This window comes from Protopterus annectens, chromosome 4.part0, assembly GCF_019279795.1.
Source record: "Protopterus annectens isolate FY-2018-M chromosome 4.part0, PAN1.0, whole genome shotgun sequence".
Lineage (NCBI taxonomy): Eukaryota > Metazoa > Chordata > Ceratodontiformes > Protopteridae > Protopterus > Protopterus annectens.
Genome location: NC_056733.1, coordinates 862737639 through 862763591, shown reverse-complemented (window position 1 = coordinate 862763591; position 25953 = coordinate 862737639). Strand labels below are relative to the sequence as shown.

At 42.0% G+C, this 25953-nt stretch overlaps 1 protein-coding gene across 1 annotated transcript in view; it reads right to left on the bottom strand.

Moving 5' to 3' along the window:
- Positions 1–1951: 1951 nt before the first annotated feature.
- PIK3IP1 (phosphoinositide-3-kinase interacting protein 1) overlaps positions 1952–25953 on the bottom strand; it is a 45219-nt gene continuing 21217 nt past the window's right edge. The window contains exons 4-6 of the mRNA XM_044068820.1: positions 23482–23676; positions 19114–19192; positions 1952–5582 (exon numbers count right to left, since the gene is read on the bottom strand). Of these exons, the coding sequence (XP_043924755.1) occupies positions 5378–5582; positions 19114–19192; positions 23482–23676 (479 nt within the window). The 3' untranslated portion in view covers positions 1952–5377. The remainder of the gene's footprint in view (positions 5583–19113; positions 19193–23481; positions 23677–25953) is intronic.

The window sequence follows — 25953 nt, the reverse complement described above, 5'->3', positions numbered from 1 at the left end:
AGATAGTGTTATCTACAAGATAGCGTTATCTACAAATATAGTACAGCTTAAAAACAACATACATGACAGCAAAGAGAACAGATGCTAGGAAAAACCTCATTATCTCGCACAGCCTGTCACACCACATCCCACCCAGGACTGCTTCCTGCCTTCGATCCAATGCCCCGGCTCCCTAAAGACAATAAAGTGGGTATCGGAAAATGAGGTATATATTTTAACCTTTTTTTGGTGACACACATAAAAGATTAGTTGCTAGAAATATGCTTTTCAACAGCTGTCCAGAAATTAAACCACCCTTTACAGATTGTACTAATGTAATTCTCTGGGCTCAGACAGCTGCTGCAGGGAGAAGGGGCCATCCTGTAGGCAACATAACAGATCTTAAATCTACAGAGCAGCCCAAGAGGGCCAAGTGCAAACATCTCAGCAAAAGTCAATGGTAAACTAATCTTTTATTATGTCTATGAGAGAACATTTCAAGATCTGCCTGATCATCATACTGTGAATAAACTGTTAACTGCACTGTTGTCAACTTATAACACTACTGCAGAACATAATTTTCTCTGTGTGGGGGGGGGGGGGTTACATCACTACTATAAACCAACTCTGAGATCACTTAACCTTGACAGATGGCAAAACTTTTTACTTCCATGGTACCACAGCCTCAATAAGTGTCAGAACTTTAAACATGGTACTTGAATAAAACAACTGACTATAGCCATTTGGTGTACAGTCATTGCCTTCATAACCAGGACACCCAATGAAACACTAGATAGTGGGCTCTGGTTTTCTAAAGAGGAAAAATTATGAAAAAGCACATTTGTGCTCCTTTGACACAGCAGAGCTTGCTGAGCGACTCTCTTGGCCACTGGCACAGCAGTGCTCACCAAGCATCTCTCTCGGCCAGTGGCACAGCAGTGCTCGCCAAGCATCTCTCTCGGCCAGTGGCACAGCAGTGCTCACCAAGCATCTCTCTCTGCCAGTGGCACACCAGTGCTCGCCAAGCATCTCTCTCGGCCAGTGGCACACCAGTGCTCGCCAAGCATCTCTCTCGGCCAGTGGCACACCAGTGCTCGCCAAGCATCTCTCTCGGCCAGTGGCACAGCAGTGCTCGCCAAGCATCTCTCTCGGCCAGTGGCACAGCAGTGCTCGCCAAGCATCTCTCTCGGCCAGTGGCACAGCAGTGCTCGCCAAGCATCTCTCTCGGCCAGTGGCACAGCAGTGCTCACCAAGCATCTCTCTTGGCCAGTGGCACAGCAGTGCTCGCCAAGCATCTCTCTCGGCCACTGGCACAGCAGTGCTCGCCAAGCATCTCTCTCGGCCACTGGCACAGCAGTGCTCGCCAAGCATCTCTCTCGGCCAGTGGCACAGCAGTGCTCACCAAGCATCTCTCTCTGCCAGTGGCACAGCAGCACTCACCAAGCATCTCTCTCTGCCAGTGGACAGCAGCGCTCGCCAAGCATCTCCCTCCGCCAGTGGCACAGCAGAGCTCGCTTTGCAACTGTCACCTATCCCTAGTCAATACCATGGCTCAGACAAAACAAAAACGCTGGTTAGGCAAGCAATATAAAACCTAATTAAACATGAAGTTAATGATCTAAACCAAACTGATGTTGCCACACAGATGTCAACACTCACATCCATGCAATACTGCATTCACATGAGGAAACAGACTTGGGTTACACAATTTACAAACATGCACGATGGACACAAACCCCTTTCAGTCTGTCATGTCTCAGTTCTCATGTACCACCTTCTGTGAATGAGTCAGACGTATAAACAAGCTCTAATGTACGAATGAATGAAGTTCAGAAGCTGATGCTACTAGGTTATTAGGGATCCTCCAGTTCAGTGGTCTGCATACTTCCCGAGCTGAATTAAGATAGCACTGTACTGTCTTTCCTCGCCGTGAACTAATGATATAGTAATAAACAAAAGACACAAAAAGAAGCAAGATTTTGTCATTTTATTGTTTATAAAGGCAGCACAAAGGACTGCTACATTATACAAATTTTCAAGTACTGAGGTATTAATTTTAAATCATATAAAAGTCAACAGCACCCAGGTGCATTACAAAAAAAAAAAAAAAAAAAAAAAAAAAAGACAACTTGCATACCTGTGCAGAACATTTTGAACAGCATTCGCATAGAGACAACAGCCTTCAGGAGCCTGCTACATTCTTCCCTGCAGTGTTGCATCTCTTTGTGTGTGTGTGTGTGTGTGTGTGTGTGTGTGTGTGTGTGTGTGTGTGTGTGTGTGTGTGTGTGTGTGTGTGTGTGTGTGTATCCTTGGTCAGCCTTGTTTCAGACAAACCAAAGCTCATATGCTGCTACTATAAATACTTAGAACATAAACAAGGACCCTGACAGTTCACCCCTCCCCCTTTAAAGGGCATGGAAACTATCTGCGTAGTGGAATTACTCCAGCACAAGACAGTCATACTGTGATGCACAGCTGCTAAGAAAACTTCACAAGCACTGACCAGTTCTGAATGAACAGCAAGTTGTCCTGGCCTGCAGGAAAGCAATGGACCATGTACATTCAAATCACTGTTACACAGCAGTAGTACATGTTACAAAAAAAGGTACTACGGCATAAAGTGATTTATACATGCTTACCTTAATTACCAACCAAGATGTATGCATGAATACACTCTACACAGCCATAGAGCTGTGGCTGCCCTGCCTAATAATTTCTGCCAAGCAAGAGTGGTGTACCAAGAGGGCAAAAATAAAATCCACTACTCAAATTAAAAGGAGTCAAGACAAGCATAAATCAAGAGAGAAAAAAAAAAAAAAAGTAAACGTATCCTTAAGAGACAGGATCATGTCAGTATAACCAACAGCACTGGTGCGTTTCACAGAAGCTCGTTTGCAGAAGGCAGCTGTTACCACCACCATGACTATTACAAATTTATTAATCATGGCAGCCACACCCCACAACCCTAGACCTCTAACGCCAACTGGAGAATTAGCTGTTGATCCCCTCTATAACACAAGACCCTATAAGTAATGTTAATGAATTCACTTAATTCAGAACAGTGGCTCATAAAATGACTACATTATATTTACTCCCCTTTCCCCCACTGAACTTTTGCCATAAAGTATTTTCTAGGTACAGTCTCACCCTCGCTGCACAAAGGACAACTTAACACTGTCCAGTGTTACTGGAAAAAGAGTCGCTGTAAGTTTGAAACATGGGACCCAACAAGAACCATTTAGTTCTGCGGAACACCAACTATCTGCCACAGTTGAAAAACAGGCTAGTCATTTTCCTCTCTTGCAAACTTTCTTAAAAATCTCACCCATTATAATATCTCCACTTCTAAATCAACAGTAGCTTCTGTGATGAAAATTTTAAATGTTGTAAATGAGAGAGAAAAGTCACACACACAACAAACAGCTACAAAAGAAACCAGTTAGCAAACAGAAATTTGGCCTCAGAAAAGGTCTTTCAAACAGGAAATCAAGCTGAAGTAATCTAACAGAGCATAACCAAGTACTATGATATACCTGCATGCCACAAGGCCTTTCATGTAGCAACAGTGTGGATGGAAAGAACACCTTTGAGTATCAAACTGTACCCATGAATATCAGAAGTTTCCATCAATCCCCAGCCTTTGTCAATGTGGCCACACTTACACAACCCTTCCTGCTCTTGTAACAACACTTACAAACAGCCTCAGTTCACCATGCCACTGGAGGCCTGCTACTACCTTTACCACTCAGAAGTGCCCAATTGACCACCTCCAGAAAATATGAACATCTAGAGATTTATCACATATTTCTGGGCAGGCATTCAACACAGAAATAAGGGCACACTATTCAGCCTTTTGTACGTACTTCTGATCTTTAAACAAGCTGAGCCAAAGTTAAGAATACTAAAAAAACAAGGACAGACTGCCAACCAAGACAGTCCATATGGTTACTACCCTGTTTCAGATGAAGCTTGGTACGATTACAACACTACGAAATGCACACTGTCATCACACTGATGTTACAGGCTGCAACCATGTGCTGATGAAGCAGATGCCATGTATAATTACATAAGCTGACCTGTCCGAACATGACAAAAGTAAAAAAACAATAGCACCCAACATGAACTAAGACTTGGAAGTTCTCAGCAGAGCCAAAAAGCAGTACGGAGGCCAAATGAATAAAAAAAAGATAGAAAAAGGAAAGTTAAGGAATATTATACTTAGAATAGTGTGGGGGAAAATCTTAGGAAACATTGGTTGGTGCAACTGTTTAGAATTCCAACTCAGGTTATAAATTACAACTTTCATATGAACATGTCTTATCGTCCTGGGACAGCTCAGAAAACCAACTTTAGACCAAGCTTCCACACCCCCTTCCCCGCCCGCATGAAAAAAAAAACAATAAAAAAAAAAAAAAAAAAAAAAACAGAAATACACTCAAGCAACTGTCAGGAATTGTGTGAGAGAATAAACCGTTTCACAGTTGTCTTGAGTTTTCAATAGCAAGTTAAACAGACTCAGGTTGCTCACCTCCTACTGTACTGGCATCATGGACATGGGTTAAAATTTCTTGATCCTTACAACAGCTGTAATTAATTTCCTAGCAGTCTGCTACTATGAATAGTACAGCTTATTTTGTATTTTCAAAGCTCATTCCCCAATTACTAAATGGTCACATCAAACCAGAAATACTCATCTCCGGGTGGTACACGACTTGCAACCGCACGAGTCCTGCCAATACTAAAAACTCACAATTATTGTTTAAGCAGCTGAGAACTTATCATTCAGTACAGACTACACAGAGACTGTAAGCACAAGTCAGATTGGCCAGCCATGAGGCAGCAGGAAAGCAGCCTTCCTGTCTTTGGAACAGAGACAAGACCTTTTAAACACGAACAATCACATCTTTTCCGGCTTCCTTTGGGACAGACTGAGCTGCAACTCTTCACAATACAACACTGAGTAGCACATAACACTGACTTGCCGCTTTTCGGAAACTGTTCACCAAAGTGATCAACAATCCGTCATTCACCAAACAATAATTTCACTATGTTATACAAGAGTGGAGGGCATATGAACACACTCCTATGCCAGGTGTTTCGCAGACCTTGTTTCAGAGCATGATGGTAGGGCTCTGACCTGGACCAGTCCCGCCTGTTCTCATGATGTCTTCTACATTCAGATATCGGCTTCTCAACAGCAGACAATCCACAGACAGAAAACCTGTTCAATGCAGAGTTTGATGCTGTTACCATCACCACCTATGGCTTAGAGTCCAAAATCCATATTTAGATCTTGCACAAAAAATAAACATATATATACACATACACATGTAAAGCCAGGGGGCTGTCCTTGGTCAGTTGTATTGAAAACACTCCTTACTGATGCAGTGTGTTTTACTCAGGCACCAGGTGTACCGGCTTGTTCAATGAGTGGATTACTACCTTCTGTTTCATCTACAGGAGTTTGATTTGTGTGAACAATTACAGTGTTCTCATCCATGATTTCACAAGTGGGGTTTGTGAATGCAGAGAGTGGAAGAGTGATGCGCTGCATTTCACGTTCATATGCTTCCTGCTCACGTCTCCTTTTCAGGTCTCTTCCCCTGTTTAAAAAAGAAAGATAAAAAAGTTACTGGCAGCAATAACATGGCATCACAAAGGCCATATAACACACCAGAATAGTGAAAACCACCTCAGTGTTACAGAAGAAGAAACCCAATGTTCAAGTGCTACCTTCTAAAATCAATAGTTCATAGTACAACAGACATTTCCACTCTTTGGCAGGACAATACCAGCAAACTTGTGCATTACAGAAAGAATACATGCAGCTCAAGGTTATATTCAAAAGGAGCATATGTAAGTAGATTACACAGTGGTTATTAAATTTTAGGTTTGACCAATTTGACCAAAACAATGTTCTGACAAATCACATATTTTTATTTATTTTTATTTTACATTTGTTGACAGGGCTAGTCCAGCTGGATATATGTCCATTTTCAGTAGAGGCCCGGGGAGAAAAGCTCCACAAATTACAACAACATAAAAAGGTCAAGACAAAGACAATAACAGTATAATTTGGTACATAAGTTTTAAGAATTATAGTACAAGCCTAAGATTATATATTTTATATTTCAGTAGGAAAAAGGAAAAATTTATCTAAGAATAGATGAATAAGACTAATACATTTGTATTAGAAATGGTGTAGTACAAATCTTTATAACATATTACAAAATTAGATACACCTAGTAATTTATGATAAGAGATACTAAGGTCTCACGAAAACCTAAGAAAGAAAAACACTAGAGATCAATAGAAGAATAGCAAACAAGGATGGATTTCTAGTGTTATTTAACACATAGGTTGTGATACTATATGAAGGTGTTTGATCATTCCACAGTATATACTTATTTACATGAGAAAAAATCCTAAGGAAGGTTAAGCTCTCTAAAAATTAGTGAGACAACACAAGATCATGATCATGGGAGGCTAGGAATTGTGGGAGTCTAGTTAATAGTTAGATACTTAGTCTGGGTTAACACAGGGGCATAGCCAGTGTGATTTGAGGTAGGGTTTAAGCTTGCTTTTAAATAAGATGACAGAGGATATTGAGGTTAGCTGGCTTGGGAGGATGTTCCAGGCTTTACCTACTGTATTGGAGAACAAGGTGTCACCAGCTAAGTTGTTGGATTTTGATATTTGTACAAGTAGGTTATTAGCTGAGCGTAAGGTCTTGAGGTTATTATAGGGGAGGACTAGGGATGTAAGTATGGGTGTATTTTGAGGTAAATACAGGATCTTATGAGCTACTATTAATTGATTGAAAAGTATTAAATTTGGCAGCTCTAACCATCCTAACCGATTCAGATTGATACAGTGATGAGTTCTATAGGAGGTCCCAGCTGCAAATCTGGCAATATTGTTGTAGGAGGATGTAAGTTTACTCAGATTACTTCTACAAATTTTGGTATAGATAGGGGAGGCATAGAGCAAGGTAGAGATGAGGTGGGTACGAGCAACAGTAATATACTCTCATATATAGACATATATAGACATATAATCTCATTCTGCATGGTCTAAAGGATTGCTGTTTTCTCAGCTCGCCTAACAGCTATGAAATATCACCAGTCCCCGAGCTCCAATGGAAATAAAGCTTTCTTATTCCAGTACAAGCAGTTAGGAAAACTGACCCAATATGAAATAAGGGGTCTACATTTCCCACCAATGGATAAGCAAACAGTGGGCCATTTGGCATAATGGTTAAGGTCTCCGCCTGTCATGCACAAGGTTTGAGCCAGTCCTCCAACCAATGACTGTTTGGAGTTTGCATGTTCTCCCTGTGTCTCTGTGGGGTTCCTTAAACCTCTGAAAAACATGCTGAGTGTATCCAACTCAAACACACCAACGAATGGAGGTGTGAACAGCAGCACAGACTCTACATGGTGCTCTACAGGGGGAAGAATTGTACACACCAACTGGTTTGGGCATCTACTGTGCTGCATAGTATCGTCAAGATAGGAGAACATGGATCACAGACTAGGTGCCATGGCAGGGATAGCTATTCAACGGTGTAAAATATGGCTCTAGGTTATTCGGATGAGCAAACAGTAATCTTTAAACCTACTTAATGGTATGCCCCAGTTAGTCAAAAGAAGGCAATATGTACTACTATCCCCCCATCATCAAGCTCCATCTGTAGAAGGTACTCCTTCCAGGCTCTTTCCTGTAGAACAGTATGCAGAGCTCATTAAGCAGTTTTCAGAACCTATGACCCAGCTCCTGGACATCACACCTCATGTATACTGCACAGTGTCACGAATCTGAGCCAGTTCCTGGATATCACTAGTATACTGCATGGTTTCAAAAACCTTTTCCCAGCTCCTGCTTACACACTTTCTGTTCACCCCACAGCAAGAAGCAAACGCAATCAGTGGGATACTTACTATGCAAATATTGGCCAAAGCAGAAAGGCAGTGCAACAAAGCACACAATCAATGAGGTCCTGAAGGATAAATCCAGGAAAACTAGCACCAACATATCAACAGGCATAGGGGGTTGTTGAGGTATCCTTTTAGAAGACATGACTTCTCTTCTCGGACTTGGAAACTCTCTATGAACTGCTACCAACATCTCTTGTTCCCTGCACAGCCTTGTGCTGCATGGTGCAAGAACATGCAAGTCTCGTGACTTACATTTTGTGCCAGCAACAAAGTAACATGAATTTTTTCCAGCTTACTAGCATTATCCTATGAGGGACATACAGTCTACTTGCACACCTACCGGACACTATTGTGGTACATGGGAAAGCAAAGAATAATAACTATTATGAAAAAAGCAGGAAGCAACGTTCATGACTACATTGAAGGATAATGGTCTAAAATGCAGTGCAGTGGTGGGCACTCTGTTAGACCCCACACCAACAGGGTACCACTAACCAGTACTGTGACAGACCCCATCCCCACAGGATTTTAACCACAGAGGGAGAAAGGCATATTCCACTGTACAGACAGTCTGCTGTCCTACATCATTCAAGACTCAGAACAAATTTAAAATGTACCCCCCCATATGACAGCAGACTGACATGAGGAAGTCACAGATGTGGTACGAGTCGACAGTGACAGTGAAAATACTGGCCTCTGTTTCATATTATGCCACAGGATACGTAAATACAACAACTTTTATAATCTTCATCCCTTTTTTTTTTTTTTTTTTTTTTAACATCTCCCATACGAACACCCCATGCCCCTACAGATCAAGTACTCAGTAACAGTGCAAAAACCCAACCAAGATGGTTTACAGTGCACAGAAACCCTATTGTTGCTCTACCAGTGGTGGGTATTTTCCTGAATGCAGCATACAGATATGTCATGACACCACTTCTAAACACACCCACTTACAACAACAGCTAGTGCCACCTAAGATCACATGTCCACCGGTCAGCTAACTCATCTGGACATTACTAGATGCAGGTGGCAGTGCCTCCCATACAAAGAGGGCACTACCAGGTTAGGTTTGTAAGGGCTCTTAAGCGGTTAAGTTCATAGGAGATTATCAGGCTATGTACCAACCAAAAGACAACACATTCAGTCATCAACACACCCAAAACTGCATCAAACTGCTTTAGATCTTGGTTAAATAGCTCTAAACACAGCAGTCTTTGAAGCCATTCAACTTCAGACTTCACAAGTGTGTATGGAAGTAACTCTTCCTTAATATGAATATGAAATTTGCCAAGTCTCTGGAATATTTTAAAACGTACAACACAAGTACTGCAAGTGACCATCACTTAAAGGAAAACATATTCAGGGTGCAGAAAACCTTAAGTCATCATGCCAGGTCAAAAAACGTCACACGCACTGCATATGCATGCATGCTTTCCTTAATTCATAGAACACCAGGATGATCTACCTTTCATATACAAAAACTTTTCAATAAAAGTATTTATTTGAAAACTGTAACTTTAAAACAATACATACACTTACTCTCATTACCGATGGGCTAGGTGATTAAGACTCCAAAAGAGGAAGCCATCATACAACTAAAAGTAGGTACTAGTTTAATGACAGGATGTTGGATATAGGGAAAATACTTTCCTACAAAATTCATTTAAGGTTGCTTTAGCTAGTCCAGTGGATGAAATATTTGGAGGGGGCAGTGCTTTTTCCCCCCTTCCTTGACTACCTCTGCTGATATCAGAAGTGTGAACTATATAAAAAATAAGTAAAGAGAAGGAAATTAAACATTTTTTCTTTTTAGGGTAACTAATCCTGTAAATAGCATTTGGTTTTAGAATGGGATCATGTGATTTGTAAATGTTATACAACAGAGAGTGTTTTGAGTTTGAAAATCTGTCAAATGAAGTCTCAGTGCTTATTTTGGGAAAGGACAAACACTTACTGATTTAAGTTTGTGAGTATTTTCAATTATCTTGTGTTTTTATTTTCTTCCAGTTTCTTGGAAAATATTATTGTATTTTGTTAACAGTAACTTAATTAAGATTGCCAGCAATATTCATGTCATGTTAACAGTAACTTAATTAGTTCATAACCGGGTACTAGGCTAACTTACTTTGAAGGGTCTTTTTAAGCCTAGTCAATAACCCAAGGCCAGAATCAAACCTTGTACCTTGTGTCTACAAGATGAAGAAGTTAACCATTATGTCACACCCAGAGCTAGTATGTGTTCCATGCTATGAATGAAATTCAAGGAGTCTAATGATGCTGCTCAGATGTTGAGAAAAATTATAGCTACAATTACCTCACAAAGTTTCATACTGTGTAAGCATTACATATTGGGCACGTCATTCAAAATACCTAAAAAAGTTAGGCAGCTTCTTGCTGCATCAAAACCATTCAGTTTATTCCAAGTCACTGACACTGCTTCCAGTCTCTATTGTTCGGCATCTACTTCTCAGAAGTACAGGCCAACATGGGAGGACTTTAGCTGACAGTTTGCAGACGACTGCAAACTGGGCGCCATAGTGGAAAGTGCATCGGACACGGATATCCTTCAGAAGGGACTCACGGAAACAGATAGCTGGTGCCAGAGCCATGGCCTGAAGTTAAACGCCAAAAAATGTATAGTCATACCCTTCGGGAAAAACAAGGTAACCCCAAGCTACCATATAGGTGGCAATCCACTAAGCACAGAAGAGGTTATCAGGGACCTGGGGACCCAGGTTGACAGTGGCCTTTCTTTTGACATTCACGTTGCTAAAGTGGTTAGAAAGACCTTCTACATTGCCCACCTGATCATGAAGGATTCACATCCAGATCTAGTGAGGTCATTGTTCCCCTGTACTCTTCACTTATCAGACCAATGATAGAGTACAATGCCCCATTCGGGATGCATCTCACCCGACATCTGCAGCAATTGGAGAGACCCCAAAAGTTCCTCACCAAAAGGATAAAGGGACTCCAAAATCTGTCATATGCTGCCAGATTGAAGAAACTCCAGCTCTATTCAGTCGCATACCGTCTGCTCAGAGGTGACATGTGCCTGACATACAAGGCCATGTCCAGCCCGGGAATTAATGGACATGCTCCACCTCAAAAAATCCAAATCCACCAAAACCACTACAGCAAGCGACTTAAACCTTAGCGCGGACATAAATAGGACATGCTGGAGGGATAGATTTATCACTCAGAGACTCCCTATGCTGTGGAATAAAATCCCAGTCCATGTGAGGCAGAGCACCTCGCTGGCTCTGTTCAAGAGAAATCTTGACCTGTGGATGGGAGATCGTAGGTTTACCCCGGGAATCATCTCTGTGTCACTGCTGGACAGAGGCACAACAAACTAATGGGCACAGTATTTTTTTATATAAGGGGTGGCGTAAGCCACAAAAATTTGGGCTAGGCTTATAAATGCCTTAAGGCAGATAGCCTAGTATAAACCTATGAACCTATAAAGGGGACCTTTATTACATCCAGAGCTGTGCAAAGAAGCTTTGAGATGATTTTACGGTACAGTGGCTAAAACTACTACAAATAAAAACAACTGTGTTCTGACAGGATGTCACATATAAGGCTTCCTGTTCTAATTACACAGGAGTTCGTGGCCAATCCATCCCTTTTTGCATTTACTGGACATGCCAGCAATATTCATGCCAGCCATCTTTATTACTTCAGTAACATTTCTAATCAAGAAAAAGGACGGTGACTCAGTAACGTATACAGTTTCTTCAACTGATATGACTGATGCATACATAACAAAAGAAATAACCTACTCCCAGCAAAATTGGTTTACAACAGCACATGCTAACTATGCTGCAAGTCACTTGTGTGTTCCTCATTGCAAATTATGGCATCTACATGTGAACCTTCTTTCTACACCAAAATTCTATTTATAGGGTCAACACTGGCTTCCAAAAATCCACGGACTCTCCATGTATGCCTGAATGCATGACTTGCCCAAAACAGAAAAATCAAAAAGAAGGCAGTGCTTATAATTTTTCACTTTAAGACAACAAAAAAGTTCAGTAGCTACATTTGGCAATTCAATGATTTTTAATGGCTCCTTTCTCAAGCAAATTTGTTATTTCATTAATGTACATTCTGATGTACAAACAAGAACTCAGGCTGTCAATTAATGTAACTTTGAACCTTTTTCATCTTCTGACATTGCACTTTTCTATATGCTGCAGTTAACACTACAAGGCTCTACACACTTTTATTATGCATGTATGGTTTCTGTCCCAAGTTTACCATAGAGTTTAATTTTTCATGTTTTCTACATTACACTGTGTTTATGTAACAAAATGACAACAATACAGCCTCAATGGGTTCCAACCACATCCCAGCATGCTTCTTAAATAGATGGAAACATGACCTATCAGGACCACTTGAATCACTTTTCAGCTATAGTCTTATATCAGGCTTTGTACCACGTGAATGGAGGACTGCCAACTGTCATAGCACTTCACAAGGATGGACCACCTACAGACTCCAGAAACTACAGACTTATTAGTCTGGCTAGTATAATATGCAAAGCCATGGAACGAATTATCATGGAAATGATGAACAAAGATGTAGGCAACCTTCATACACCAGACTCAGCTCAGTTTGGCTTTCTCATGGGAAGATCACACCTACTAAATCTGCTAGACTTCTTTGAGGTCATAAAGAGAATGGATGAGGGTAAAATGGTGCATGCTGCCCATCTGGACCTGGCTAAGGTGTTTGATACAATACTCTACTTTGGTATAGCTGACAAACTCCCCAAACTGGGCATAAACCCTACATAACTTGCTGGATTGCCAGCTGGCTCAAAGACAGGACACAGGAAGTCAGGATGGTGATACCACCTCTACTAAGAGGCCGGTCATCAGAAGGGTACCTCATGGCTCTGTGCAGGAACTGCTCCTATTTGGCATCTACTTCTCAGTAGCAAAGACTAATGGCAAGGGCCTTTGGTGACCAAGTTTGCAGATGACTGCAAACTGGGAGGTATCACAGATTTCCCCCAAGACACAAACATCTTACAAGAGGATCTAACACAGATAAGACTGGTGCCAAAGTCAGGACTAAAACTCTATACCAAGAAATGCACTCTAGTGCCTTTTGGGAAAATTGCCAGCAAAGGATCTGGGAACATATATAGACAGTAATCTGACCTCTGACCAACATATAACCAAGGTAGCAAAAAAATCATTTTATGTCACCCAATTTATAAGTAACTTTATTCAGCCCTTATCAGACCCATCATTGAGTATAACACCCCCTTTGGCATGTACCTATCTAAACATATGCAACAGTTGGAATGCCCGCAAAGGTTCCTCAGCAGGAGAATCCAATGTATACACACACTGTCCTATACAGACTGCCTTAAAGCCCTATCTCTATACCCAGACTCCTACAGGTTACCGAGAGGCAATCGATGCCTGGCATACAAGGCACCCTCTGAGCCAGATCTACAGGACCTTTTGCACATCAGAACCACTAGCTCAATTTTGCTTGCAACATATATATAAAGACATGTTGGCAAGACAGATACGCGTCTCAGATGATCTCCATGCTCTGGAACAGGCTCCCCATCCATGTGAAAAAGAGTCCATTCCCTAACCCTAACCCTATTTAAACATAACCTTGACCAATAGACGGGAAATCAGAAATTCACCCCAGGTCTGACCCCATGCCTCTGATAGAGGCAGACAGTAATGCCCAACCTAGCACAATCTCTCCATATGACTTCTAGAAATTTCTGACCTAACATTCTCCTAATAAATGCCCATGATACACAGAGATACAGCTGGGTTAGACTGCATGGCTAGGCTCATAAAGGCACCGGTTGGTGGTAGTTAGCCTGGTATACAATTATAAACCCATGAAGCTATAAGCCATGCCCAAAAGAAGGGTCAACTGTCAGAAATGCATTTCATCTGTGAACAACCAAACTCATCCTTTTCCACTATTCAGCACTTAAAGTGAGAAGAGGATCTGAAAGAAATACAAACACCAGTCAAAATACAAAAATAGGTTTTCTGAGATAAAATTTCCCTGAAGAGGTGGGGAATTCTGGGCAAGATCATGAGGTTAGTGGCACTTTATGACTGCAAAGAATCTTTCTGCCAACAGAGGATACCAGTTGTCAAGAACTGAGCTGTGTGCCCCACTACTGGTGGACTGACAGATACTTTTAAATCTTCAGTAACTAAATAATTCAGAAGCATTGACATTGCACAGGAAGAAAAGTCTTGGAGAAACACTTTACAGGATATCCTGTCTCTAGGTGGGCCGAAGTCAATTTATGATGATGCAGAGACGTAGTTCACCTCAGGTGTAAGCAATGAGTGCATAGGACACCCCCCCCCACAGTACAAAGCTCAGGCCTTCTGTACTAGGTGGATCACCACCCTATCTCTTGGTTAGTTCAGTACATGGGTATGTGCCCCTTAAATCAGCAAAGGAAAAATAAATAAATGTGATTTTTAAAAATCAGTAACAGAAGAATAAAGTCACTTACAGTCCTGTTACTTTTTTATTTTTCTGAGAAACATCAGGGCAGATGTTCTACTTTAAAAGCCACAACTTGTCTGTTAAAAGCAGAATTTAAGGTGCAGTTAAACTCTGAAGCAGATGCTGTGTTACAATTGAGAGTTTGTACAGTCTGAAATTGAACGGACTCCCAGTAATTTAAAATCAGGACCATGACTGGAAGCTTTTAACCATCTGATGTTACTGAATAATGACTTTATTGTGGCATGTACTTAGGATATTCCATTATGTACTGCTCTTATTTACCCTTGCAGGAACATGTTCAGCCAAATGGCAAGGAGAAACAAGCTTTACTTTGGATAACTTGATGCGCATTTAATTTATTTACTTGTGTAGTTTTGCAAAACAAACAAACACCATCAGTTTATTGTGTTTACTACTAGTGTTATTGGCAATAAGCCTATCTTCATGCATACATAATGTGCTGGCTCACACTTAAATCAGGGTCAGACTGGTTCATCTTATTCTCACATAATATTTCTAATTAAGTCCCCCCCACCACCACCACCACAAACAGAGATGCAGTATCATAAAATGTTATACTCCTACTAAGGAACTGACGGTTATTACAAGTGCAATCCAACTATAGGTTCTGGAATCCAAAAACAACTCTGCTGCTGATACTTTTGGATAGCACTACCTTAGGTCTTGGGCAGACTTATCGATATAAAACATTTCTATTTGAAATATTAAAGTGTGCATTTTCATGACAAAATTACAACTGTGGAATCACAAAATCAAACATGCTGACTTTGGTCCTCCACCAATAAATTACTCACCCGAGTGGTACACAATTGTCGATAAAGCCCTCCTCTGGCTGATGACATATTTTGCTTATAACTCCCTTGTTGAAAATTGCAACAATATGCATTATTAAAAACTGTCCTACTCAACAAAGCTGACTAATCTGTTTTTCATGTCCTAAAAGAATCTAGTATGTGTTACGAGGCACAAATGTATCCAACCCCTTTGTGTATTTTGGGCTTCATTTAACATCTGTGGTTACTTTTAGGCACCTAACTTATTATTATGTATTTACTTTCACTGACCAGGCAGCCTGCTTCAAAGGCACAGATGCTTGGGTTTCTACTAAAGTGTTTATGTACCATTGGAGATTTTCTTCCCATGGTTTCTGCTTAAAATCAGAACTACCAAAAAGATATGCCAGCTAATACAATACACATTAGAACAACAACACTACTACTGGTGTCCCTGGTTCGAAGAACATCTCAAGTGCTGGAAGAGGATGGGCGGGAGGTGGTCAATGTCTGCTTTCCCATCAAAAGGAGAGGAATCTTTTGTTGTATGGCAGTTGCAACTGGCAATAATGAATACAGCCACAAAGACATACTGCAAGCAATTACCAGCACTCTGGAGACAAGACAGGTGGCAGCAACAGTCTGCCTTCTACTACACATCATTATGTGCTAGTGGAGCTGGTTAAACAGGCCCTTCCAGTTCTTATCAGCCTCAGATAAAAATACAAACTATGTGCACACCAGAACAAATGTGAGTTACCCTCTAAGACAAAGACAATATTCTCCAACCACCCTCTAATGGACCCAGTCAGTGCTAGGCACACTCCTCCACTCCAACCAATGAACGATACAGCACATGTGCAACCTTCCACAAACGTTGTCACACATTAAAAACAAAGAAATGTTAACTGTGTGCATGCCTCCGTAACACTCCAACACTAACTATCTGTGGTTCTGGACAGAGGCACATTCCCATGCTCATACCTTAAAAATCAAAAGTGCACCTGGAAAGGACAGACGGAACTCACTTGACTGTTCGACTGCTCAAAAATGTGCAAGTGTCAGTTATAGACCCCAATAATAACTCAGTGTAATGATGAGGGTAAGGGAAAATGAGACAACAATGAGCCATGGAAGTGTTTTTAACTATTACTTCCTACCCATGTTTCTAGACATCCGCGGTGGTGCAGCGGTAGCATTGTTGCCTCACAGCAAGAGGTTCTCCTGTTCGATTCTCGGCTGGAGTGCAGGGAGTGCCTTCTGTGTGGAGTCTGCATGTCCTCCCCACGGTTGGGTGGGTGTTCGAAAGACATGCGTAAATGGGCGTGCCTTCGTTGAAGGTTGAATGTTGAGCTGGCACCTTGGCGTTCGTCAAAATCCACTTCCAATCATTAGCGGACCGGAGTTCCGCTGTGGCGACCCCTAACCTGGAAAAGCCGAAAGACAACAACAGCAACTTCCTACCCATGTTTCTGAACAATTAAGGCTATCCCATGGTACACTAAGCACAGACCCCAGAAACATGAGTTGCACAACACTGTTAGAGGGAATCATTCACCTACCCACTATTATGGGGATTTATAGGTACTTTTAACAATGTAAACTAATTTTCTCTTTTAGCTGTCAATTTATTTATTTTTACCTTTTGTAAATCAGTATTCATCATGAATACATATTCATAACACATAGTGAGGTGAATCACACCACAAAGAAAAAAAAGACTCTAAAATTGTACATATTAAACTCCAGGGGTATTGGGAAATGTTTGCATCTTAAAAGGGAAAAAAGTCACACTCCTCAAAACAGCACACAACAAAAAAACACAGGAACAGCATAGTCTGTCATTATCTGTTTCGTCGCTGTACTGCTGACAAACACACAAAGCATCCAAAGGGTCACACTGCTAAAAACACATGATCCTGACATTTACGGAGAGGACACACGTTTGGGGAATGTGGGTAAGTAAGAGCTAAGTGGCACAGCTGCTCTAGTATACACTTTTTAAAAATATACAATTGTAGACAACACACACACATTGCTTCCAGCTCCCAGAAACATCACATGAGATGCCGCAGTCATCTATTTAAAAGCTGCACTAATGTGGGACATCTAGGATTATATAACATTTTGGCTGAAATGCAGGAAAATGCTCTGCAAGCCCTTCAGCCTTCCCTAGTGTCTAGTATGACAAGCATCCTCATTTGCCCCATGGCTGCTCTTCCTTTGGTTTCAGATTCTGCTGATGTCTCAGGCTTCAGAGCTAAAATGAACTACGGCCTTCAACCTGCCACACTAAAAGAGGGAAAGCGTTCTCAACCACAGTCAAACCTTTTCAGTGAAGCAGCGAACATCTGAGTAATGTCAAGCAACAGTCACTTATCTGTAGATTTCATGTCATCATTTAGACCAGACTACAAAATTACTGACATTTTCACATCCATACCAGATAACTTTCTTGTAAATTATAGTATGAACTTGAGTTCAAGTATGCAAAGCACACATCATGCCCCAACAGTACAACTGGGAAAGAGGTTCCTGTCCTCTACGGTCAGTGTCACAATGGGAAAACAAGCAGTCTCTACAGATGAATATCAAAAGACATTGAGCGGCAAATCCCACTCAAACTAGACAAGCAGGAAGCACATATCCATCCATTTTCCCACGTCAAATAGCTTAGCATGCAAGACATCAGTGACAAGGCTACTGCTTACAGGAAAAGGGAAGGAAGAATCCCAGGAGTGGATAACAGTCAAACCATATGCACCCCCTCCCTTTCCTGGATACCAGTCATACCACACGCACCCCCTCCCAGTACAGGATACCAGGCATACCACACGCACCCCCTCCCAGTACTGAATACCAGGAATACCACACGCACCCTCTCCCAGTACTGAATACCGGGCATACTACACACACCCCCTCCCAGTACAGGATACCGGGCATAACACACGCACCCCCTCCCAGTACAGGATACCGGGCATACCACACGCACCCCTTCCCAGTACTGAATACCGGGCATACCACACGCACCCATTCCCAGTACTGAATACCAGGCATACCACACTCACCCCTTCCCAGTACTGAATACCGGGCATACCACATGCACCCCCTCCCAGTACTGAATACCGGGCATACCACACGCACCCCCTCCCAGTACTGAATACCAGGCATACCACACACACCCCCTCCCAGTACCGAATACCAGGCATACCACACGCACCCCCTCCCAGTACTGAATACCAGGCGTACCACACGCACCCCCTCCCAGTACAGGATACCAGGCATACCACACGCACCCCCTCCCAGTACTGAATACCAGGCATACCACACACACACCCTCCCAGTACTGAATACCAGGCATACCACACACACCCCCTCCCAGTACAGGATATCAGGCATACCACATGCACCCCCTCCCAGTACAGGATACCAGGCATACCACACGCACGCCCTGCCAGTACTGGATACCAGCATACCACAAGCACCCCCCTCTCAGTACTGGATACCAGTCATACCATAAGTACCCCTTCCAAGAACTGGACAGCATCATACCATACACACCCCCTCACGGTACTGAATACCAGGCATACCATACGCATCCCTTCCCTGTGGTAGACACCAGTGATACCATATGCATCCCCCTCCCAGTATGGGATACCAGTTATGCCATACGCATCCCTTCCCCAATCCAGTTACCCACACACCCCTACATATCACACACAAACACACCCATTCTTGTGATCCCTCAGTTTCTCTACAGACACTGTTTGATCTGACAACTCATTAGTATGCTACCTTTGTTTGGAATAAACTACTCTGCATTCCATTTCACAATTCAGAGTTTTCCTACTCAGGAAAAAACCTAACCAAACAGACAGACTTACCTCTTATAGATGTAACCAACGGTAATTCCAACACCAATGAGAATAATAATAACCATCATGATGACTCCCAAGGCATACCCTGTTAGAGGACAGGAAGAATGATTACAGAAAAGCTACAGTTTCAGCAGTAACAATGCAGTACTGTTCATAAACAAAAATCTTACTACAATGCATTTCTTAAACACAGTAACAGTTATTCCCACCTGCCTTCCTGTCAAATAGTTACTTTCTGTAGGGGGCATCACAAAATAAGGAAAAAAGTTGGTGGGAGTGACGCCCAATCCACACAACATAACTGATGGACATACCAGAAAGAGACGTATGAATGTCAGGTAAAAATCAGTGATGGGGGGATGGATACTGCAATATTAATGTTAAATGATACAACGTACCAGCACAGTACCCTTGGAATATGGCAACAACAAAGCAAGTTAATAAATACAGCAACTCAGCTAGGGGGTATGGATGAAAAAGAGTAAATCAATCTGACCAGTGCACCTACCCAATTAAACAGAAATAAATACATATGAATGCAAATAAATACATACATACATACATACATATATACATACATACATGCTCAAATACGGCTGAGGTATTGTCACTCTGACCAAAAAGACCATTTATTTAGGGAGATTAAATCTGTCCCTGCCACCCCATTAGCTCTCCTGACTCATTTTCCAGTCGTAGCCATCAAGGTTAATGATACGTCACAACAAAACAGCAAGAAAGCATGTGTTACCTAGTAGTACAGCATACTGCAAATTTTACATAGCCGTCTCCTAAACAGGCTTAAGATGCAGTTACAAAATTCATAAAAAACAGCGTACAAGATACGAGATCAAATCAACAATATCTGATCAGTCTCCAGTACTTCACAGACAAAACAAGACTTGCAATTTCCTTTTACATATGTACAAGGAATAGCTTCCATGAAGCGTTGTACAGGAAACAATGTGTGACTATTAAGAAGGTAACTTCTTGCAGGCATCACTTGTGACCCAAGGTCAAAAAGTGGTCTAGGTGTCAAGAGGGTCAGTGGGGAAGTGGTACAGTTGGGACTGCCTTGCTTGAAATAATAAAAATTATTCCTAACCTTGACGGAGAGGAGCAGCAAGCCCCTTACGCTACTTATGGTTTAAGCAGAAACTTGGACCAGATGAAGACCTTAAGCAGTGCAAAGTACTGAAAAATGCCATTTGATGCTCCACTATCCATCTCTTTCCTCCCCCCTTCCAGGGGAATCTTTACATGAGGCAAGAGGTTCTCCAGTTTGATTCTCCGCTGGGGTGCCTTCTGTGCAGAGTCTGCATGTCCTCCCTGCAGTCGTGTGGGTTTCTTCTGGGTGCTCCGGTTTCCTCCTACATTACAAAGACATGCATGTGGAGCCTTTCTCCCCGGGCCTCCGCTGAAAATTGGCTTTGTTCCAAGTCAGACTTTCCCAGTTAACAAATGTTAAATACATAAAAATAAATAAAAGAAATTTAACGACACACTAGTAATCTGCAAAAGATCATGTTCCAGACATTGGGAAGAGTTATGTGGAATCCCCCGTGATTAAGCTTTGTGATGTACTGGGCCTTTTAAGGCAGCAGCTCTAACATGAGACAAGCTTCCACTACAGGAATAATTAATGCATTTCATACAGCTCTAATACAATGACAGAATGCTATAAAACCAATCAGATGCCCAGCCTCAAGGACGCATGCTGTACAATGCTGCAACCTGGCTAACCTTCGGGCATTAGTAGACTTTAAAGCGTCAGAGAAGTTGCACTTCTAACAAAGAGAGGTAGGTATGCAGGTAATTCTTATCGTTCAGTAACATATGGTCTGAATGTTTTTGGGTATGGTTAAGAACACATCCAGTAAACATCCTGCAGTTAATCCATTACATCACACAGAGAAAAAGTGCTGACTCTTATCAAGATAAATAGGAAGTAACTAGCAATCACAGCAGTGGATGATCGACCAATGCCAACTCACCTATCTTGGGGAAAGGAAGGTGGTACAGCCCAGACCAATGCCAACTCACCTATCTTGGGGAAAGGAAGGTGGTACAGCCCAGTGCAATGCCAACTCACCTATCTTGGGGAAAGGAAGGTGGTACAGCCCAGTGCAATGCCAACTCACCTATCTTGGGGAAAGGAAGGTGGTACAGCCCAGTGCAATGCCAACACTTACTAGACAAAAGGTGCATGACTTTCAGCACATACACTATGGAAGTGTGTTTGGCTTTTCCAAGCCACATCCACATGGCAACCATCAAGGAGCATGTGCATGAATGCACAGTCATATGGTCACCGAGGAAGGAAGATACAGCAAGACCTAGCATATGTAAATGTGCATTATCTGGTAACAGGTTGGGTTCAAGCCCAGAAAATGGAAAACCCAGCATAGCTGCTTGTATGATGACTATGTTGCAACTGGCTCACACCCAGATGATGGAGAATGATTAGGCATAGACGTGGCAGGGGCAAGAAGGGTAACAACTGTGGGGACAGGAAAAGCATACAAACAGTAAATATACTACACTTCCTTTTCTAAACTTTTGGAAAAAAAGTAACAATATCAACAGATAGTTAAAAACTCCTGAAAAGAAAGTACTAAGTATTGAGAACAATCACTAGGACATCAGTAACACCTATGGATCCCCACATCGGACTGGGAGTAGAAACTGAATGGGTTTCAAGGCACTTACATTACATTTACATTCTCAGTAAAAATGAAGACCTACAAACCTCAAAGGATCTTGAGCAAACTTAACTAGGTATTCCAGTGAAATCTCAGCATCAGGTTAGTATGGTATGTTCAGCCTAGAAATACCACCAGGGTGCAGACTGGGCACTCTGTAAGCACACCTTCATTCAGAGCAAGCAGTATACCACCCAAGTACAAGGAATGTGTGCCACCAAAACTGACCATAACAGAATATGCAGGTAGTACTCGAGTGTCCTAGCTTACCTCCAAGCTGTTTAGGCTTTTACCATTTATAAGCTAATACAGGAGTTCATGAAGTCACCCAACAAGGTCCTCCCTCATCCTGTTCAAGTCAGCTGAACATGCCAAAGCATACCAAGTTTATGAATTTCAGGAAATCCAGAAATAGAACTCAAGGCATGCTACTGTATCTTACCCTTACAATAAAAATGCATGCATTTCTTTTTTTTCTCATCAAATCATGCAACTTTTGTTAATAGCAACTCAAACCCATTTCCAAACTTGGAGAACAAGTATGAAATACCTCGGTATAATGTTAGTCATTTTGTTCACTGATGGCACAAATCCAGAGTGCCACAACTGGAAGCGGTGTACTACACAGTAACTGGCTGTATTCATTTTTCTCCATGCAGTTCAACTACTACCTGCCTTCTAGCCAAGCGTTATGAATCTTAGCTGAAACAAAATTCTGCTGCACAGGTATAAATACAGAAAAGCAGACTGTGGCACAGTTTTGTATGGGTTCACAGCTACACTTTTCCTCCAATTACCCAAACAATAAATCAAAATGGTGTTAGTTTCACAATAATCACATCCACAAATGGCACAGATTCACAAAGTTGTAGCACGGTGGTCACTGAGCTGATGAAATGCCCTACAAGGACCACACTGCATTTTGTTCTCTACCGCCTGATTATACTTCTCTACACTGCTGTCCGAAACAGCCCATTCAACAGACTTTGTCTGCATCTAAAGAGAAGTGTAAATTCTGACATTAACTAGCAAAGCATGCTATTCGCAGAGGGTCGAATTGCCGACTGAATTGATGATGTGGGCAGCCTCATCACAATGTCCCAACCCATCGGGTGTGTGGGAATGGGTGCGCCGCCCCTTCCCGATGTACAGATGGGCAGTGCCACTGGTACTGGTAAAGTTTATACATGCAAGACATTAAATGGGCTCCACACTGTCCTTACCCAGTGGAACACAAACACCTGCAGCACTTCATGCTATGTGGACTACCTGGTATGGGAGATGTACCCCAGAACTGGGATACACAGTGGAGAACAGGAATACCCACAGAACAGCCTCAAAGTAGGAACAATCTTCCACATTCTAGAGGAACACAGAAATATGCCAAAGCCCCGAGATTCATTCTGAAGTCGAACCTTAAAACTATCATGCATGAGAGGCTCTCAGTCCATAACAGTTCCTTAATCTTCAGAATATCCCTGCTGGCAGACATGGAAACAGTCTAGCACAGGCTTTTCAACAAGATAGTATGGTAGCTGTTTAGCTATTCAGAGGTTAATGCCATGCACTCAGGGGTGAGAGAACTGAAAAATCAGTGCAAGAAGATGGACAGGAAGGAAAAAAAAAAAAGGTCAAACTTCAAGGCAACGTGTGCCACCCCAGCAGTGCTGCTTACCTAGAGGTCCGAGGTCTTTCTTCTGCTTAGGACCCAGTTTCATGCGCTGGCTAATTCCAATAACAGGCTGAACAGCTGCTGCTTCACTCCTGGAGCCAGAATCGTCTGTTTCAAACAGCTGATCACTGTTTTCTTCAGATGTACTAGAGTTCTGACTTGTCACGGTGGGAAGCTGGGTAACCTCAGATATGGAACCTACAACAATGAAAGAAATGACAAAACAACATGATTCCTATGCTACAAACTTAAATACAAGTGATGTTCCTGATAAAAGCACTGTCAATTTATCACATTAATTCAGAAGGGATGTTTCAAACTTAATTCAACATTGGAGACCTAAAGCAAAAGTTCCCTTCCTTCCTACTCAGAACACATTCTAGTTTTGCTTCTTGAATCATTTTTCAAGGCCTGAGGGAAAAAAAGTTCAGATCCAAAAGTGCTCAGTCTAACATATGTTTACTACAACAGTGATTAGCCCCTACAATGGCAAGACTGGTGGACACACAGACTTGCACACACGCACACAGACACCCACACGCGTACACAGATATGCACACAGACATGCACAAGCGCACACAGGCAAGCACAACTAGAAAATGTGTAGCTAACACACTGTCTGTCATACTTAGTAACTCTTCCGTGTAACCTAGTCAACTAGAAAAAGTAACTGTTAAGCAGTCCTTGGACTCTATACCTCCAAAACCAGTATGGTTTAACAACAGTGCATCTTATACCCCTAAGAGTGTGAGCACCTTCACTAGCAGCTTGGGGAGGGGGGGGGGGCATTCCTTTCATGGCTTCCCACTGGTAAACCCATACACTTCTTGATCCCTACCAATGCAGCTCTACAGCAATGGAAGTCAGATGTAGAGCCCCCCTACCTACGTGGGGTGGGAGATCTGCAATGTAGCCTCATGACTATCTCCTACTCAGCTGCCCCACCCCCCAATTCTCCAGGCAAGTACCCACAATCCATCACTCCTCATGGCCATGGAAGAATCCTTTGGTTTGAGAAGGTGCTGCACTCAACTTGTTCACCAGGGAAGAGGAATAAATGATACAAAATAATGGCAACATCTTGGAATATTTATAAAATGATGTCAAGGAGTGCTTGCCATTTTGACAACAGGCTAAAACTGGAAAGAAATGCATAGGATCAAATTCCAGCCTGCCTTTCAGTTTATACTTATTTTCTCTACTGGGTGCAGCAGATCACAAAACACCTCTCAGCCTACATATCCTGATACGGCATTTTAAAAGAAGAGAAGCAGCAGACAGGCATATGGGTTGGGTCAGGTGATTTACCAATACCTCTTTGTCTGACACAGGTGTAATTTCAGAGGTCCATGTGAATTCTTTCAGACCATTCAATACCTAGTTTGAATCTATGGTGTGTTTTACCCCTTTGTTAATACATTTTTTTACCTGAAGGTGATCTGAAAAAAAGTGTGCATGAGCACACAAATGTGGTTATCATTTTAAAAAGAGAGAGCCGATTTGGCTTTTCTGCTTTTTCAGCTCATGTCTTTGTTGTTTTGCAAGTTACTGCTTTCTCCCACTTCAGTGGCAATGCAGTTTTAGATTTTTTAACTGATACAAACCTAAACTGTTTGGATGGTTGAATCACGTTAATACACTGTAGGCCCACTAAAATGCACCAAGCCACCAGTTACAAGATACACTGCCAATAGTGGGGGAAGCTGGGAGAACTGACATCTGGATGTGCTGTCCTGTTCATTTTAGAATGAAAATGTAGGTCACTAGCAAGGGGTCACTAGCAAGGGGTAATCAAGTGAAAACTTGCGGTAAGGTTTCTCTAGCTAAGACACTGCAGTTCACTATCTCTGCAGAGAAGATCTCAGGGGGAGACCGTTGTTATAACAGGTTCACAGATTACTTACCAGGCTATTTATCTGTGAGGATTTTTTTCAAGCCAGGCCAAGCATTCCCGTGATATTTATAGCCCTTGTAGAAGTATGGACAGCCTACAGCCCAAACATTTATATGTTACCCTTATCCATAAAAGAGACAAAGGTGCTAAACCAAGGTTGAATTTGCTGTTTCCCATCCATTTGTCTAAATTACACTTTTTTTTTTTTTTTTAACAGAGTGAGAGATGCACTCTGCTTTAAGTAGACAGGAGGATTATTCTAAAGAAGTGGTATTCTGTTTGACACATACTTATACCTCCCAATATGTTCTACTGGTGCTGCAGATGAGATTAAGATCTCTTGGGTGGGTGTTTATGGCATCACTATACTTGCGCATATGCAATAGGTCTGAAAGCACAGGGGTCAAATGAGGCTCTGTAAGCAATGTAGAAATACTTCCTCAATAGCCTGCAAGATAACAAGAAGATGGACAGGTCTTTGAGATGGTCAGTCCTAGCATTTACAGCAACAATACGTTTATACCCCTGATTTTCTTGGTGAGAAAGGGGTGCAGTCATTCAAGTTGCATCAAGTGTTTGGA